Source organism: Toxotes jaculatrix, chromosome 5, assembly GCF_017976425.1.
Source record: "Toxotes jaculatrix isolate fToxJac2 chromosome 5, fToxJac2.pri, whole genome shotgun sequence".
Classification (NCBI taxonomy): Eukaryota; Metazoa; Chordata; class Actinopteri; family Toxotidae; genus Toxotes; species Toxotes jaculatrix.
Window position 1 is genome coordinate 7362532 of NC_054398.1, and position 16627 is coordinate 7379158.

The 16627-nt window shown below is 42.4% G+C and overlaps 3 protein-coding genes across 5 annotated transcripts; 1 reads left to right on the plus strand and 2 right to left on the minus strand.

Moving 5' to 3' along the window:
- Positions 1-184: 184 nt before the first annotated feature.
- Positions 185-3815, minus strand: bida (BH3 interacting domain death agonist). Its single transcript, XM_041038166.1, has 4 exons — positions 3679-3815; positions 3024-3313; positions 2433-2566; positions 185-1892 (listed from the first exon to the last, which is right to left on the minus strand). Exons 2-4 carry the CDS (start codon positions 3307-3309, stop codon positions 1695-1697), a joined length of 618 nt encoding a protein of 205 aa, XP_040894100.1. The 5' UTR covers positions 3310-3313; positions 3679-3815; the 3' UTR covers positions 185-1694.
- Positions 3816-4530: 715 nt separating this feature from the next.
- On the minus strand, positions 4531-9325 carry wee2 (WEE2 oocyte meiosis inhibiting kinase). Its single transcript, XM_041038927.1, has 12 exons — positions 9268-9325; positions 8556-8843; positions 8192-8400; positions 7828-7885; positions 7267-7436; positions 7027-7148; positions 6641-6787; positions 6463-6561; positions 5996-6081; positions 5683-5853; positions 5402-5550; positions 4531-4979 (listed from the first exon to the last, which is right to left on the minus strand). Exons 2-12 carry the CDS (start codon positions 8832-8834, stop codon positions 4814-4816), a joined length of 1656 nt encoding a protein of 551 aa, XP_040894861.1. The 5' UTR covers positions 8835-8843; positions 9268-9325; the 3' UTR covers positions 4531-4813.
- Positions 9326-9799: 474 nt separating this feature from the next.
- On the plus strand, positions 9800-16176 carry dennd11 (DENN domain containing 11). Of its 3 annotated transcripts, none has more exons than XM_041038929.1 (9): positions 9800-10438; positions 11130-11229; positions 11352-11510; positions 12454-12607; positions 12698-12836; positions 13039-13170; positions 13265-13415; positions 13619-13687; positions 13835-16176. In XM_041038929.1, the coding sequence occupies exons 1-9, from the start codon at positions 9988-9990 to the stop codon at positions 14028-14030; spliced, it is 1551 nt and encodes a 516-aa protein (XP_040894863.1). In that variant the 5' UTR covers positions 9800-9987; the 3' UTR covers positions 14031-16176. The 3 variants fall into 3 exon arrangements, 2 of the variants coding, with proteins under 2 accessions (XP_040894863.1, XP_040894864.1); XM_041038930.1 differs by having other exon boundaries at positions 13869-13994; XR_005894115.1 differs by lacking the exon at positions 13619-13687 and having other exon boundaries at positions 13265-13551; positions 14185-16176.
- Positions 16177-16627: the final 451 nt, after the last annotated feature.

Sequence of the window (16627 nt, forward strand, 5' to 3'; positions counted from 1 at the left end):
AGGAAGAGTTTTGCCCAATTTAAGTATTTGAAGACAGAACTGCTTCTACACTCCACACTTCAGGGTTCAGAGTCATTCTTTTGCCACCATCTTTATGTGAATCAGATTATACTGCATAGACTGTTAAGAGTTCATTATAGTAAGTCACAGAACAAGGTATTAATTCTTTCCCAGTTTATTCATACAGTATAAGGTGTCATACAGTCATTTTTTAAAGATACCTTGGTTTTTGGGTTGGCCATGTGTAAACTGCACTGCGGTTTGTTTGCACTTAACAGGAAAATGTCAGCCATTGCTTATGCTTACCATGCCAAAGTGAGCAGTATTACTGTAGATAAGGAGAGAAGCAGTAATGTGACTGCTGCACATGAATTCAGTCTTCCCTTTAATGAAAAGCTATTTCATTGGTTACTGGATGGGCAACTTCCCTTCTCAGAAATCACCTTTTCAGCCCGGTGTTTTTAGTCTTCAGTATTTCACCCTGTTCTGTTTCTATTACTGCTCCACTGCACTGCACTGCACTGCACTCGACAATTTACCAATGACATGTGAACCTGCCACTGTTTTTTCTAACTAGGATACTAACTCCACAGCCTCGAGGTAACTTGTTTGAGGTTGTGGTCCACTGTGAGGTATTAAATGCAACAGTCGGTTCTTCAGCAACAGTGAAAACAGCATCAACCTGTCACATATACCATAGAGGATGCTGTTACAAAGATTTGAAGTTACTGAAACAAAAAAATTTAGACACACTTGGCCTCTTGTTCTGATTTTTGCATGAGTATATCACCACGCTAACCAGATCCCTGCAGGTCTGAGAAGTTCAGAAAACAGGAAGTGTAAACTGCTCTGGTGGAATGTCCCCTGGCCTACTATGTAAGATGAAAAACTAATTATCCTTCCTTCTAGAAACGTGTCATTTCGTTGGTACCCTTTCATACCTGATAATTAAGAAGGTGACAAACTCTTACCAGATTCTTTGATTTAAAAAAAAAGGATGTTTCCACACATCTCAGTTTTGCACAATGCAATACCCATTGACTCAAATTATACCTGCTTTCAAAGGGAAACTGTTGAAGTACAGAGCAGGACACATGTCAAAAGGTCTCAACCATGACACTTTGTACCTTGACTTTCCTAAAATACATTGTTTGAAAAGAGAACAATAAAAAGATTAAAGTATTTGAGAAGCTTTCTGTGGTGGTTAGTTAAAATGCCAAAGTGTTTCAGTTTCACTTTTACAAACTTAATGTTTATAGAATTTAAAATACAATCTCAAAGCATTTATTTTAAGACTGAAAGTAAACTTAAGTGCTGTATATTTATTCCAGTTTCACAGTATGTTGGCACTTCTCATTTATTCCAAAAGAAAAATAATTGAATACAAAAAAAAACAAAAAAGATGATCTTCAAGTAAACAATGACAAGATACACTTTTAAGTGAGAGTAAACAGATGAATCAATATTCAAAGAACATAAAGTAATTAATAAGTTTAAGTGTCACAGATCCATCTTTCGTTCTCCTGTCTTCAAAATGTGAAAATTAAATGATTAATAATCACTTTCCCCAAGTTTGTTTTCACTGCCGCTCCCTTCACAGCGGACTGGTCATGAGGAGCAGATGCCAGTTTCAGATTCAGCTGTCTTCTACCACATATTTCTTTGTTATTTCCTCCCAGCTTGTAGCTCAAAAGTCACCTGGACCCTGCAGGGAAGATGTACTGCAGCATGGTGCTGAAGAGCCTCCTCAGAAAACGTGGGGTCTGCTCGCACACTCCTTTCACTAGGGTGAGAGTGAGGGCTAATATGATTCGCTCCTGGGATAGATGCTCCAGACCCACGACATGCTGCATAAGCTTTGTCACCTCACGATTGAGGTAGACTTCCCAGTGCTGGAAATATAAATAACACAATAAAAAGATTAATATTAATCACTGAAAGTTTCCTTTAGTATTTTGAAGCGTACGTGGATTGGCCTGACTGAAAAAAAAAAAAAAAAAAAAAGCTCCTCACTGTTGAAAATCAACCTTTAATTACATTAACCTCTAAATAAAAAGAGCAGAGGCATTGTTTACCAAAAGTGCATTTATTGCACCACCATAAATTGTGAGAGTACCTCAGTGGTTCATCATCTCTGCTAAGCAATGTTTTCGGTGGAAACCTTGGACAAATTTAATAACAGTTGTAATCATTTTATCAAGTCAAAATTCCAAACTTTGGTGGATTAGAGTTGTTGTCTCAGATATCGGTTTAAGCTCTTGCAATGATGGGACACAATTGAGAGTAAACTGTTTAATTCTGATAAATGAACTAAAATAAGAGAAGTTTATCCTAGTTACTACAGATAATCACCATCATATAATCAACATTTTATTAAATCCTATTTTATTCCTATTTTCTTAAATAAATTCCTATGCTCAGAGCAAACTCACTTCAGAGGGAAAATATGATATGTTCCTGCTCAGGTTCCTGGTAGCCTGAGCCACAACTCTGTCCTCGAGGTAGGCTGCAATATCTCTAAGCTCCTCTGCAACCCGGTGAATCTCTGCTGCATCTCCCTGGTTCTCTACAGGAAGAGAAGATTGCCCAAACACCAGTGCACCTCAGCCAACATAATGTTTAATGTCTCTTTTTGGGGGGATTCAGGGGGAAGAACAGTGGAAAAAGTTAGGTATTTATAAGTAAACATACAACAATGGTTTGACAGCAGTCACTTCCTGCTTTCACATCAAACCACAAATTGTGTTTGTTGTTTTAACTGGAAACAACGTCTCAGACGCACATGCCAAAGCTCTGACTTTAGGACTGTGACAGTGGGCTAACTTCTGTTATCTCAGACCATGTCTAGGTGCATTTATTTTTTCATGCAGACTCTGATGAAAGACTGGTGTCTTGCTGCAAGAACAACAATCAGTGACAAACTGTGAATCATCTGATCTGGGGGCGAGTTTGTGCTGCTGTTTTGAAACTGACTCCGTCACATCACCACTATGGTTGAAGTTTGATTAATTTCAGTTACTCACCAGGGAACAGCAGTTCCACTGAAGGCACAATATCATTCAGAAAAACTGAGGTATCCCGGGGCTGGTGACCATCGGGTTCAATGTCACCGTCGACCTGTTCGTCAGTCCTGGGACCATTGCAGTTGATGTCCCGGGTCAGACTGAACTCCTTGCCCTGAGAAGCGAGTTCGTTGCGCAGAGAGAGAAGCTCCTTGCTGTACTCTGAGCTCCTACAGTCCGTTTGAAGGAAGGTGTAAATGACCAGGGCCGGGTTTTGCCCATCGAACAAATTCCGGTTGTCGCCCATCGGCCTTTAAATTTTAGACAGCAACAACGACGAGGGTGATTAGTTGTGTTCCCGTAACTTTTCACGGCAACAATTTCGGTTTGATGAACAACAAGTCACCTCAAAGAGAAAGGTGACTGAAGTAGAGCACTCATTTCAGCAAAGGACATTTAAAGTGTTCATATCATTTAACATGCACAACCAGGAAACAACAGGATTGTCATCCTTATTATTTTTCTTCCCATTTTAACGGCTGAGTGTCAAGCGGGTTGAGCTAAATTAGAAAGCTAAGCTAACGCTAACTTTTGTTATCTACTTTTGTTCACCGCGTTAGCTTCAGGGCATCAGAGTTATCGCTAACGTTGGCGAAATGGCTCACATTTTACTCACCTTGCTTTCTTGTGCGTGGAAAATTAGCTCTTCACTTCGTAAAAATAACTGCTTCGTTTATAACACAACATAAAGACGGAGCTCACCGAACAAACAGCCAGCGCTTATCTTAGACATCCAAGATTCGATGGGGGAGGAGCAGGGGGGAGGAGGAGGAGGAAGGACGGGGCACAAAACCAGATTCAACCCTTCGGAAATCCACTTTACGAAACCTTACTGTCTCTTCGTAGGATGTGGTGAGCCCAGAAACAGACAACATAAACCCCACGGCAGCAAATAACCGCATTGGAGACGTAAACATAGTTACAGCTTCGCAGTTTTCTTTAACTTTATAAACCAAGTCGATAGTAACTTGTGCGATTGATGGTTATGTGAGTTTGGGTTGATGTTAGATGTGACCTGTTGTAAAATGCCAAAATTACTTGAGGGACAATGGAATCCAAATGCAGCAAAGTATTAATGAATGCGCAGGGTAATTAAAGGACCTGCATTAAAAAAAAAAAAAAAAAAAACACACCCAAAATGAGATTTCGATCGTTTACAAGTGTGATGACTCATTTTTCTTTTTTAAAAAAGACTTCCTAGTGTTAGATTCACATGCTCACACTCACATTCAGTTAACTGCAGCTCCAGATGTAAGCAAAACCCCCACTGGAAAGTCCCCGTTTTGATTCTACAGCACTTTTAAATGTACGTTTTGGAATTACACAACAAACTAATGACACGAGTAAACTAACTACCACTTGCAGAGGTAGTTCAAATTAGAAATCATTAACTCCAACTGATAAAATGTTTAAAAATTTTATTTACAGTTTAAAAAATATATATAAAACAAGTCATAGACTGGTCATGTACATTGTTCTGCAGCAGTTAGAAGAAGCTGAAATTATCACTTGAGACAAAGGTTTGGAGTCAGATGAATCCTTTCGAACCAAGGCTGTCCAAAACTCTCCAGTCTCTATGAAGGCCCCAACCAGACTGTCCATCCAGTTATTACCAGTACCAGTCCTGCCTAGAGGAGCTCGTCATATTGTCCTCTCACATGGACGTGCAGCATTTTAGCCACAATCTTATTTCAGAAGGAGTCACATTACGCTAGTGTCAAGGACAGGCATATGGGTCTCACACTTTCCCATCAGTCTCCATAACCGGTGCAACCAAAGCTCATCGAACGTGCTGTCTTCCTACCGACAAGTCGTCTCCCTGTTCTGGGCAGAGACCCCATCTTGGCAGGATGTTTCAGCCCAGGAGAGAGGTTCTGCCTGGGTGACAATGCTGCCTGACGAGCCTCCTGGAGCTCTCTGTAGAGAGGGAAATGAAAATAAGTGACTTCAATGTGAATATTTAACTACCATGACCAATATACTAACTTAATAACACAAAGTTAAATTGGATGGAAAGGGTAGGTGTTTGTATTAGTGTAGGTTTGCGGTACAGCCATCAGGTTGTTTTGTAAATCTCGTCATATTAATATGATGACAATAAAAGCTTCTAATTCTAATTTATTTAAATTATATAAATTAGAATGGCACCACCTGGTGGTCATATCCATATAATAAAGTGTCTTTACAGAGCTTCAGTAATACTTAGACTCTGTCTGGTTTCCATAGTTCACTAAACATGCATCACAGATAAGAGATTTTTCAGTACTAAAAAGGTACTGATGCCTGAACATCCAGAATTAAGGATGTAGCTTTAATTATCCTTTATTATCCTTTCTTACTTTTCAAGCATGGCTGTCCTGAACTTCTCTACATTGAGCTCTCTTCGTAGCTGAGCAGCCAGCCTCCCAGTCCTCTCCACCCTTAAGACTGTGTGCTTGCAAAGCTCCCTGGCAGATGGCCGCTTTGTCGGGTCTGGATCCAGCAACAGCTGACAATGAAAAAAAATTTTTCAACAAGCTATGCTATTGAGGACTGAATTTAAATGCTTCTGTTATTACCTGAAAATTGACATCCATACAGGTGGCAATTCAAAATCAAACCTCTAATTATGTTAGAGTACCTGAAGTAGGCCTCTGAAGGGAGGTGAGAGCTCATGTGGCAGCTTGGGGAGCTTCCCCTCTCTAAGGCTGTGCCACTCATCTCCATTTTGAGGCAGAGGAGGAGCTCCAGCTGCCAGCAGCACCGTAAGGCCCAGGGCAAAGATGTCTGCCTTGGGGAGGTGGCTGTAATCCTGGGGAGCAGAGAGATTGCATACTAGGAAAAAAAAACGCAAATATATATACTGCATCTACAAATTTTGTAACCAGCTCAGACTCTGTAACTTCTTTTTGTTAACAATAAAGGCAACACCAACATGCATTTGTTTTTTTAACCTCATGCAGGACCTCACTGGCCAGAAAGCGGCTATCCCCTTCCTCAACTTGAGGACTGTTGGTTGATGTCACATGACCCAGATCCCCTGCAGAGAACAACAGCAATCAGCACTAACAGCAAACATTTAACCCTGTGAGCCCGTACGTATCATATATGATACCCACATTTCTGGGACTCATTGCATCACCATCAAGCATAAACTTTGCATTTAACCCTTTTAGATGAACTCTTATGCTCGTATACTGACTCCTGGTAGACACTCCTCACTTTTCTAAATGTTTTGACATGTGTGATACAAACAAAAAATATACTTAGAATTTTTTTTTTTTAATTTTTTTTTTTTACATTTTGTCAAAGGGACAAATAAAGAGTTCATATTTGAAAAATTAGAATTTTCTGACCATTCTTTCATAGTTCAGGTCTCACAGGGTTAAGGCAGTAATTCATATAGCACCGAATGATATACCAATTTTGTAAATGACTCCTGCCGAAGTGTCATCTTCCTCCTCACTCTCCCCCTCATCCACTGCAGTTGCGCTGGGACGCTGGCAAATGAATATATTACCTACAAAGAGTTGAAATAAGCTCAATTAAAAAACAAAAACAAGGGATGTTAGGTTTTGACAAAACAAAATAAGACATACTCGGTTTGATGTCCAAGTGTACTAGGCCTGAGCTGTGGATGTATTTTAGACCCATGGATACTTGTAAGAGCAGATCTTTCAACTCTGCCTCTGAAAACAGTTCAGACTGGATCTGCTTCTTAACAATGGCATCACTGAGACTTCCACCTGTCACACACACACACACACACACACACACACACACACACACACACACACACACACACACACACACACACACACACACACACACACACACACACACACACACACACACACACACACACACACACACACACACACACACAGCCAGCCATATCAAACCACAAGTCAGTGTCTTCCATAAACATATTTAGAATTAATAGATCAATTCAATAACATGCTTTTGATATTAATGTTAATCTCACCATCACAATATTCATTCTGAATAATCATGTGATCATCCTCTGCCCATGCTGAATAATAGCGAACTACATGTGGGTGGTGGCCGAGAACAGCATGTGCATACACTTCCTTTAGGGCCAGCTGCCTGAAAGGACATGGAAAAAAAAAAAAAGATCATGGATGAATATGATCAATCCAGGAAGAAAATTTTTAAAAAGTGGACTAATCTATGCCCAGCAGAGAGTGACTCGCTGCTGACTCACTCATTGGCAGAGCCTGCGAGGGGTCGCCGAGAGCGTTTTATGGCGTACAAGCAACCATCCAGCCTCTTCACACACTTATAAACTGCCCCAAACTCGCCCACGCCAATGCACTCCAGCTCCAGAAACTCGCTCTCATACCGTGACAGCATGAAGGCTTGGACAGCTTGCCTCTGCCAGATAAACAGACGGAGGGCCTTGTGGTAAAACCAGACACTTCTAAAGAAAGAACACACGTCACAGTGCTCAGTCTCAAGTTTGATTTGAGCCAGGAGAACCGGGGTTTTTCTTTGGTGCGTCACCAAATATGGTTGCACTTCCACAATGAACATGCTTTTTTTTTTTTTTTTTTTAAGATTCTGACAGCTCTTTCACTTTTTTTTTTTTTGTTGGAGATTCCTTAGTGAAATCCCGGAAGTAGGACTGGCAGCATATAATTTTGGACAAAATAAAGAAGCGAGGAGGCAGCCGAAGATGACAAAGCCTGATGATGAAATCGTATCAGAAGCATCTGAGAGGGAGGGTTACATTCACCAGAAAGCACAGGGATAAAAATAGCTGTACCTTTGGTGGGAGAAAGGCCTCATCATCCTCTTCAGATGACGTTAGGCTGTGTTTCAACCTGAAAGATAAAAAGGGCCTTTAGACCTTTATATACTCTGCATTAGTAAGGTATTTAAAATGTTGGGCCTACAGTATGTGTCAGGGCACTAAAAACTGAAAGATGGAGACTGTTTCAAGCTTCCACTACATCATGAAAACAATTTCACCCGTGGTGGATTGTGGTTATACCACACAAACTGTACAAATTACACATTTGAGCACTTTTCCTAACATCAGAAACCTGTGATTAAAAATGCTGAAAAATTGTTGTATTAACAATTCACACCCTTACAGGTCTACAAAAATCACAATAAGCAGTAGTTACCTGCGTCCATAGTCATCATCATCATCACTCCTACAGCTGTTCTTCCACTGCTGCTCACTATTCCTGCGTACTGTGTCAGGGGTGAAAGGATTCACGTTGACAGAAGGTGCCTGGATGAGGTTCGCAGCAGCTGAGGTGAAACACAGGGTTCTCTGTTTGAAGCTTATCTTGGAACTGGAGCAAGGGTGGGACGACTTCGAGAGCAGACTCTATGGAGGGAGGTAACAAAAAAAAAAAGGGGGGGGGGGAGAAATGCAGTTCATCCAACTGAACTTAAACTAGTTTGACATTTGAGACTCACTTTGATAAATCCTCCAAGACCACAAGGGCACACTAAGAGCCGTGAGTCTGAATTATTCCCCACCTTTGGTGTGCTGGGAGAGTCACAGAGCCTCAGCTTCCTCCAGGAAGCGTACGGTATTGGGCTGGTGCACTGTAAAGGAGACGATAAGGTGTTGCTTCTGCTGCGGTGGCGTTGCACCCTGGGTGTTCTGCAGGCATAGCTGGGACTTCGGATTCTGGGACTTGGGATCCTGGAGGTGCAGTCATCGGAGCTGTTGTCGCCACCGCTGCTGCTGCTCCCTTCCTCTCCACAGCTAGAGAAGTCCAGCTGCTGGCTGATCCCATCAAACAACATCGCCATGCTTGGGGCCTGAATTTTGGCAAAGGTTTCCATTAAAATGCTCAGTGCTGCATTAGATTGCCCGTAGAGACGAGAAATTGTGGAGATAGTAGGAAACTAACACCATGTATGTTCCTAATTACACTTTCAGTATCTAAACTTGCCAGCTCACATTTGTCCAATATGATACTAGGTCACTACTATGAGCTCCTTGTTGACTTCCACTGTCCCAACATCATTTAATCAAGTTAATATTACTTACTGATTTATTTCTTAAGCCGTTCTGCCAACCAAATCGCGCTGGACAACGGAAAAGCAGCACCAGTCAAGCTATGGTGATATTTTCAGACTTATCTGAGAGTTGGTTCACACAGCGGTCATGAACCTATAGGCCTACAGAGCAGTGTGTGATCTGACTGTGAGTAATTAAGTATGTTTCTCATCATATACTCACGAACACGTCGCCTTCCGCACCGCCACCGCCACCGCCACCGCCACCTCCACCACGCTTGAATTTCGCGCCCTGTAAGTAAGTAAATAACTTCCTGGTTAAATAAACTATGCTGCCCCGGTTAACACATCAAGCTTTCTGATTGGCTGAATGGCTCCCAAACAACACACCTGACACTGAGGTGACTGTTAATTGCATAAAACTTTTTTTTTTTTTTTTTCAGACTTACCATAACACTATAATAATCTGTTTATGTGATATTAGAGATGCATACTGTGGGAGAAAACCACAAATTTTATATTAAGGTAAAATAAAATAAAATAAAATAACATGAAAAGACCATGCGGGTCGTATAAATAGACTATGGTTGCTTTATACAGACTATTGAGTAAAACATGTGCACTGCACCTGAACCTCAATGCTGTGATAATACATGGGTAAAACAAATAGCCCCTCACCAAAATTAGGTCACTGTATTAAATAGTAATATAGACACGTGGGCGGAAGTCAGCGACGTCATCAAAACAGTGAGACAGGAGGAGGAAGAGGAGTCCGTCAGTGGATGTGACACGCTTACAAATACATAGAAAACAACCCAGCGAGCAGCAGGAGACCATGCTCCGGCTCCAGCAGCGTGTTTAGACTGCTAGATTCAAGTGGACATCGGACTTTTGTTTTCGTGTTGTTTCTCTGTCTTCCCGTGTCCTCGGAGGCAGCAGCGCCATGGTGAAGCAGTCGGATCGAGCCCCGCTACTGGACTGGGAGGAAATCCCACCACCCGACCCGAACCAGACGGGCCCGCCGCCGCCGCCGCCGCCGCCGCCGCCGCCACCACCGCCGCGGGACGGGGACGCTCCGGCGGAGAAAAGTTCGCAGCCACCGACAGGCACTGCGGCTGGTTCTGGGTGGAGCAGCAGCACCACCGCCGCCGCCGCCACCATCGCCACCACCACCATCACCTGCAGTCCGTCTAGGAATGTAACAGCTGCTGTTGCCAGCGGGGACGGAAGCCCGGGCCATCCGCGAACAGATCTCCGTGGGCACGGGTGGAATCGCCCGGAGCCTGTCGGTACAGATCGTAACGTTCCCTTCCCCGGCCTCTCGGTGCGAGATCAGTGGGAGGAAAAAGACCAGATCGTGGCTGTGTTTGTGGTTACCTTTGATACGAGATCAGGTAAACAAGCAGACGGCAGCAAGAGCCTCGGATCTTCAGTAATATTCTTAATATTTTAGGCTCAAAATTCTCAGACATAGACAGGATAACTACATTTCCTGAAATTATATTTTATATTTTTATTTTGTAATGTAATTCCCCTCTGTCTGCTGAGCTTTAGTCCACTATATTAAGTCAAGGGGACTGAAGGATACAATTTGAGTTGTCTCACATAATAAAGAGACCCACCTAAATACAGAAGATTTATAATCCACAGTGGTGAAATAACTGTAATTTTGATGGGGCAACACTGACAAAAGAAGTGAACTTCCATGGTTTGGTTTTTCAGTTTTTGCAATCTGTGAAACAGACTGAAAATCTCATGCAAGACCGAGAGCAAGAGCTGACTAACTGAATCCCAAGCTGCTGTAAAGGAGGAATCCATCCCATTAGATTTATTTTAGTATTTTCTATAAATATATCATCATCAGTATAATCAACAGACACTATACAAAGTCAGTAGTAAGTCAAACACAACAGAGCATGAGGCCAAGGTGTCAGTGTTATATGAGTCAGTGCCGTCTTACTCTCCCATGACCTCTAAGTATGTAAGACAGACTTAAAGAATTAGAGGAAGTGGTCAGAATGAAAGTAGATAGTATGGGAAGTAACTTCACGATTTATCTTTTGTGTGGGTGTGTGTGTATGGCAGGGAATATGGTAGAGTGGTGCCTGCCTCACGACATCAACCTGGATGGAGTTGAATTCAAGTCCATGGCCAGCGGTTCCCATCGGATCACCAGTGACTTCATGTACGCACTCCCCGTCGCCAAACACAGTGAAATCCAGTTCGTAGAGGAGTGGATGTGTTCAATCCCTGTCAGAAATCTGTCGCTCTGTGTTTACTCCTGCTCTTTGTTTTGCCTGTGGCTAGATATTTCCGCAAAGGCTGTTACTTCGGTCTGGCCTGTTTCGCTAACATGCCTGTGGAGAGTGAGCTGGAGCGAGGAGCGAGGATGAAGTCTGTGGGAATTCTGTCTCCCTCCTACACTCTGCTTTACCGCTACATGCACTTCCTGGAAAACCAAGTCAGGTAAGATAGCTGCGGTTGCACTTTTCTATTTTTATTTCTTATTTTGTCACCTTTCCTTTCATTATTTGTGTTTAGTTTACCCTGTTTATTTCTCACACAGCTGTGTCTACAAGTGGCTCTTAATATGCCTGCCTCCTTTCCTTGCTTCTTTGTTTAAAACGTTCTCATCTATTAAACATGAACCCAGAGTCCCAGTTACAGCTATCGTCACCAGAGCCCATTTACATGCACTTTTTGTATGTAAGTCCAAGCACGGCAGTGGAGGAAACCTTGACAGCGTCTCTTCTCCTCAGTAACTCAGCGCTTCTGCTTCAGTCCTCTCACGAAAGCTTATCTCCACACTGACTGTGCATAAATATATAACACAGCCTCCATTTCAGGTTACAAATACAGAGGGCTGAGGTTACCACCCAGTATAAGTGGCTCTGAATTAATCTGAATGGAGTGTGATTTTCCAGCCTGCAGTTTATGTGTGGTTACTGTGGCTTTACAGTCGCTCTGCAGTTCCACACAGATGCCTTGGCAGGTGTGATAAGTATGAGCCGATTGACGTGGTTAAGTTGTGAGAGTGGCTTCCTGTGATCCCACAATGCAATTTCTGATCAAGTGACAGATACTAACCAAGCACACAATCTGTAATCTATGTGAAAATGAATAACCTAAACAGCGTCTGACACAGAATGCACATTTCTCCTACATAGACTTGCATTTCATTTACAGTGAGTGTACATGCAAATCTCTAAAACTCTGCACGAGCTGGGAACATGATAGAGCAATACTGACAGGTGATATGCAGAAGGCTCCATACTGAAAAAGAAAAATTCACTAAAGACACTTAAGCAAGCCTAAAATGCTTAATTATTTAAATCTGACAATGCTTAGGTGACATGCTTAAATTCCTCGTCCTTCTCCTCCTGTTCCTCCTCTCCTTCTTGTCTTATAGACACCAGTTGCAGTGTCCAGGCCAGTATTCTCCACTGGAGGCCTTCTATGAGGATAAGAAGGCTGTCCTTCCACCCACAGGAAATGGCCTGGTCACCGCTTGTCCAACCTGGAGTGTTACAAGCATCAACCGCTGCATGCACCCAGAAATGAAGGTCCGAAATCAATCATATTGCTGTACGACCTTGAATGTCGTAACATGACAAAAAAAAAAAAACATGTCTGTCGCTGTTTGCTCCCTGCAGATCACCCACCCGGCTGGCTGCATGTCTCAGTTCATCCAGTTTTTTGGTGAGCAGATAATGGTGCTGTGGAAGTTTGCTCTGCTTAGGAAACGTCTCCTCATCTTTTCCCCTCCACCTGTTGGTGTGGTCTGCTACAGAGGTGAGACACACACACACACACACACACACACACACAGTCTGTCATGTAATCTGGTGGTTGGAGCAGATTCTGTCCTTGTTTTTCTGTAACACAAATGGCTCAGGATGTAATTAATATGCTAAATGTTGCAACCTAAGTAACCTGTTTTTTTTTACATCTCCATGGAGATTTTTCATTCACACATGCACTTGTGCTCCTTCAGTGTATTGCTGTTGCTGCCTGGCCAACGTGTCTCTGCCTGGAATCGGCGTCTCTGTGCCTGAATTACGGCCTTTCTTCTACATCAACATAGCCGACATCACTGCCCTGGAAACAGAGATGTCGTATGTGGCCTGTGAGCGAAGCCTTACTGTCTGCAGTTAATTTACAACCGTTTGTAATGGAATGTAATGGAAGTAATTCATGAACCTGTTTTCATATGTTTTAAGGTACCACAGAGAAGATTTTTGAGGAGAAGAAGGAGCTGTACGACGTCTATGTCGATAACCAGAATGTGAAAACGCACAGAAGCCATCTGCAGCCGTTGCTCCGTCTGAACTCAGCAGATAAGGAGAAGTACAGGAAACTGACTGAACAGAGGTACACTACAGTTTGGAAAATACCACTGGCATAGCATTATGTTTACTGTAAAATAAGCTTAACCAGATTTTAAATCAATTGCAGTTTGTAAAAATCTTGATTTCGCTAAAAACATTCAAATTAGCAAAATTTGTGATTTGAGGGTTGTATTTTTCAGATGCCATAATGATGCATGTTGACCTTTTTATTTATTTTTTTGCCAGACAAATGTTGCTGTACTCTCAGGAAGTGGATGGAGACTGCACGTCAAATGAAGAGGATCTTTTCATTTTGTGAGTACTTGACAGCTGTTAATGTACTTGAGTCATAACCACAGGCGGTGTGTTTAGGGAGAGTATTACTGTTGTGTTGGTTTTTCATCATTTTAACGTGATGCAGAAGACCACAGCACGATGCAGCTGTCTTTAATCCTGTCCCAGGTTCTTCATGGAGCTGAATAACCGCATCTTCCAGACCCTGTCAGAGGTAGCAGGGAGCACTGATCCCACCCTGACCACTGAGCATGTGAGAGCCATGGGGCTGGATCCCCAGGGTGATCGCTCCTTCCTGGTTGACCTGCTGGAGGTGTACGGCATCGACGTCACCCTGGTCATAGACAACCTCTGTTGCCCCTGAGGCCCCCCGACCCCACCTACACCACACACTCAGCCTGGGAAACTCAGGATGTCACTGGATTATCTGTGCCTTCAAGGCCCACACACACCAAGACACTGAAGACACTGCCTCCACCCTGGGGTTTCATCTGTTTCCTCCTGTCCCCTCCTGGGTGTCTGTTTCCCCTCTGTGTGTGTCTCATCTGACCTGTGGAGACTGTTTCCGACCAGTGTGGGTGATAAGGACTCTTAAACGTTGGTGCACTGGTCCACGATGGCTGATAAACACCTGCCTAGCAGACAGTGTCGCTTGGCAGCTGCGCCCTCTTATAGCCATTCACATCTCATGTCACTCTGTACTGTTTTTGTTTTTTTTTCTTTTTGGTCAGATGTACTGTTTTCATGTGTGTGCTTGTCTGACTTTGATTCCTGCTTAAGTGGCCAGGCTTTAAGCACTGGACGAAGACATTAAAAAAACAGTCTTGATCAGGCCTGGTCATCGCAGCAGGATGATTGGTCTCATCACAGTGAAGAAAGTCAGTGGAACGTTCACAATCCTGCAGCTTTGCTGATCACTTATGGTTTTTCTGAAGAAAAGAGTTTTATGATTGGGAAATGTTTTTAGTCCCAGAAATGAATTTGTGTGCTTCAGATACCTTTCATTGGAAATTCTAACCACCATAATGTGCGACAAATCCAACAACTTCAAAACTTCTGCTGTAACAGCATACGTAGGCAGAAAAATCTGTCTTGCTCTCGTAAAGCTACTTCTGGAGTTAGAAAAATAAAAGCTCTTTGACTACTTTATTTGCCTTTCAAAGAGAAAGCAATATGAGTCTGTGATGGTTGAAAGTATCGGCCTTTTCAATGTATATTCTCTTTTTTTATAGCGGGTAGGGTTAATTATTCTGAAGGAGAAAAAAAAATGTCATAAAAACTTAGTTCACCTTTATGCACCTTCAACACGAGGTAGACCTGGAGACTTTTTGTCACGTGATGTGTCTAACTTGTCGTAATTGGCAGAGGTTCTCATCAATGAATGTGACTCTATAACACTAACTTATCATGAATGCTGCACCATGTCCACCACTGGACTATTTCCTGATGCACACACTGATCATGCTTAACTATACTGTTTTTTTTAATGCTATGTTTATGACTTACAGTCTGAGCCAGCAAATGGTTGTGGAATGGAGGAGTTGTATGTGTGTGTTGTGCTGTTCTTTTTTTTTTTTTCTTTCAAACCAGAAGCTGGTTTATCAGTGGAAGCTAATATATCTCTTGTGATCCTGTTGAGTGAAGAGTCCTTGGTGGAGCTGTTTGTAGTTTACTTGTTGATCAGCTTCAAAGAGATCCTCCTCTCCAGTTGTCTGTGTCCATGACAAAGATCTCTTTGTGTTTTTTTTTTTTTTTTTGAGATCTGGTAACATCAGGCTTAGGCCTGAGCAGGAGCTTTAACTCCTCCTCTACGGGCAGATTCACAGAAAGGCCCCCGTCTTTTCCAGCTGAGGGTTTCCTCTCATTCTTTTCAACGCGGTCCCATTCAGTGAATCCAGCTCTAGTGATGGGCCAACTGTGTCTTTTGAATGCGGCTGGCAGGCTGGTTTAGTTCATCCATCACATTGCCAATCGGAGTGATAATTTGTTCCATGTTGGAACACATGAGGTTGATGTTTGCCTCGTATAAATTTGGAGCAGTGGTTCTCAGCCTTCTCATGGGCCCCCTGATTGCAAGCTAAAACACCAAGTCATTTTTAAAAAAAAACTTCTCTGTGTCTCCCCCTTTCCTGGACATTGCTATTGGTACTGTGCACTGTGTGTAAGTACACTGACAGCCACTGGAAAACCTGAATCAGATTCCTTGTATGTTATTCTCTTAATTCACTGAAAAACATCAACAGTCAACAGATACTCATATTTTCCATCATCACATTCCATAACATGTTCGTTCAGGGGCTTGATTTGCAGGTTGAGAACTGCTAGTTTTATAAGCCTGTATTGTAGCTTGACTTGCCACTTAAGCAGGTCAAGATGTTTTCTGGTTTGGTTTCTAAAAAAAAAAAAAATGAAAGAAAGAAGGTGCTTTAAATGTTGTATATGAAAGAAAAGGGCATCTTTGTTGTTTAAATGAGGCCTTAAGGAAATATGACTTTCTCAAACTTACTTCAGCAAAGTGACCGACTCATTCCTGTATGTACGTCAGCATTATTTGCTAAAAGATTAAGTACATTGTCCTTCGCACTTCTGAACGACCTTACTGTCTCCAGTGAAACCTGTTGACTCCATTTGCTTGTCAGCAGACGTGTTTTCTTGCCTTTGATGGTGTTTGCTTTACAGGTGTCTGTTAAACGTAAAAGGGAATGTACACAACACACACCACTGTATAAAAAAGAAAAATGCCTTCTTTGTGGAGTCGTTCTCAGATGTGTACCAGCATTAGCTAAACCAATCCTTTGTACAGCGTCGTCACTCTACTGAATGTCCGAGACGGCAAAAGTATTGCACACATGCAGCAGCACATCCAAATAGTGTAACCGTGTTCTTCTTGATTGTAATGTAAATCAAGATTATTACACAGAGTAACAATTAAGTCTTCACCTTTACTAATGTGAAACACCG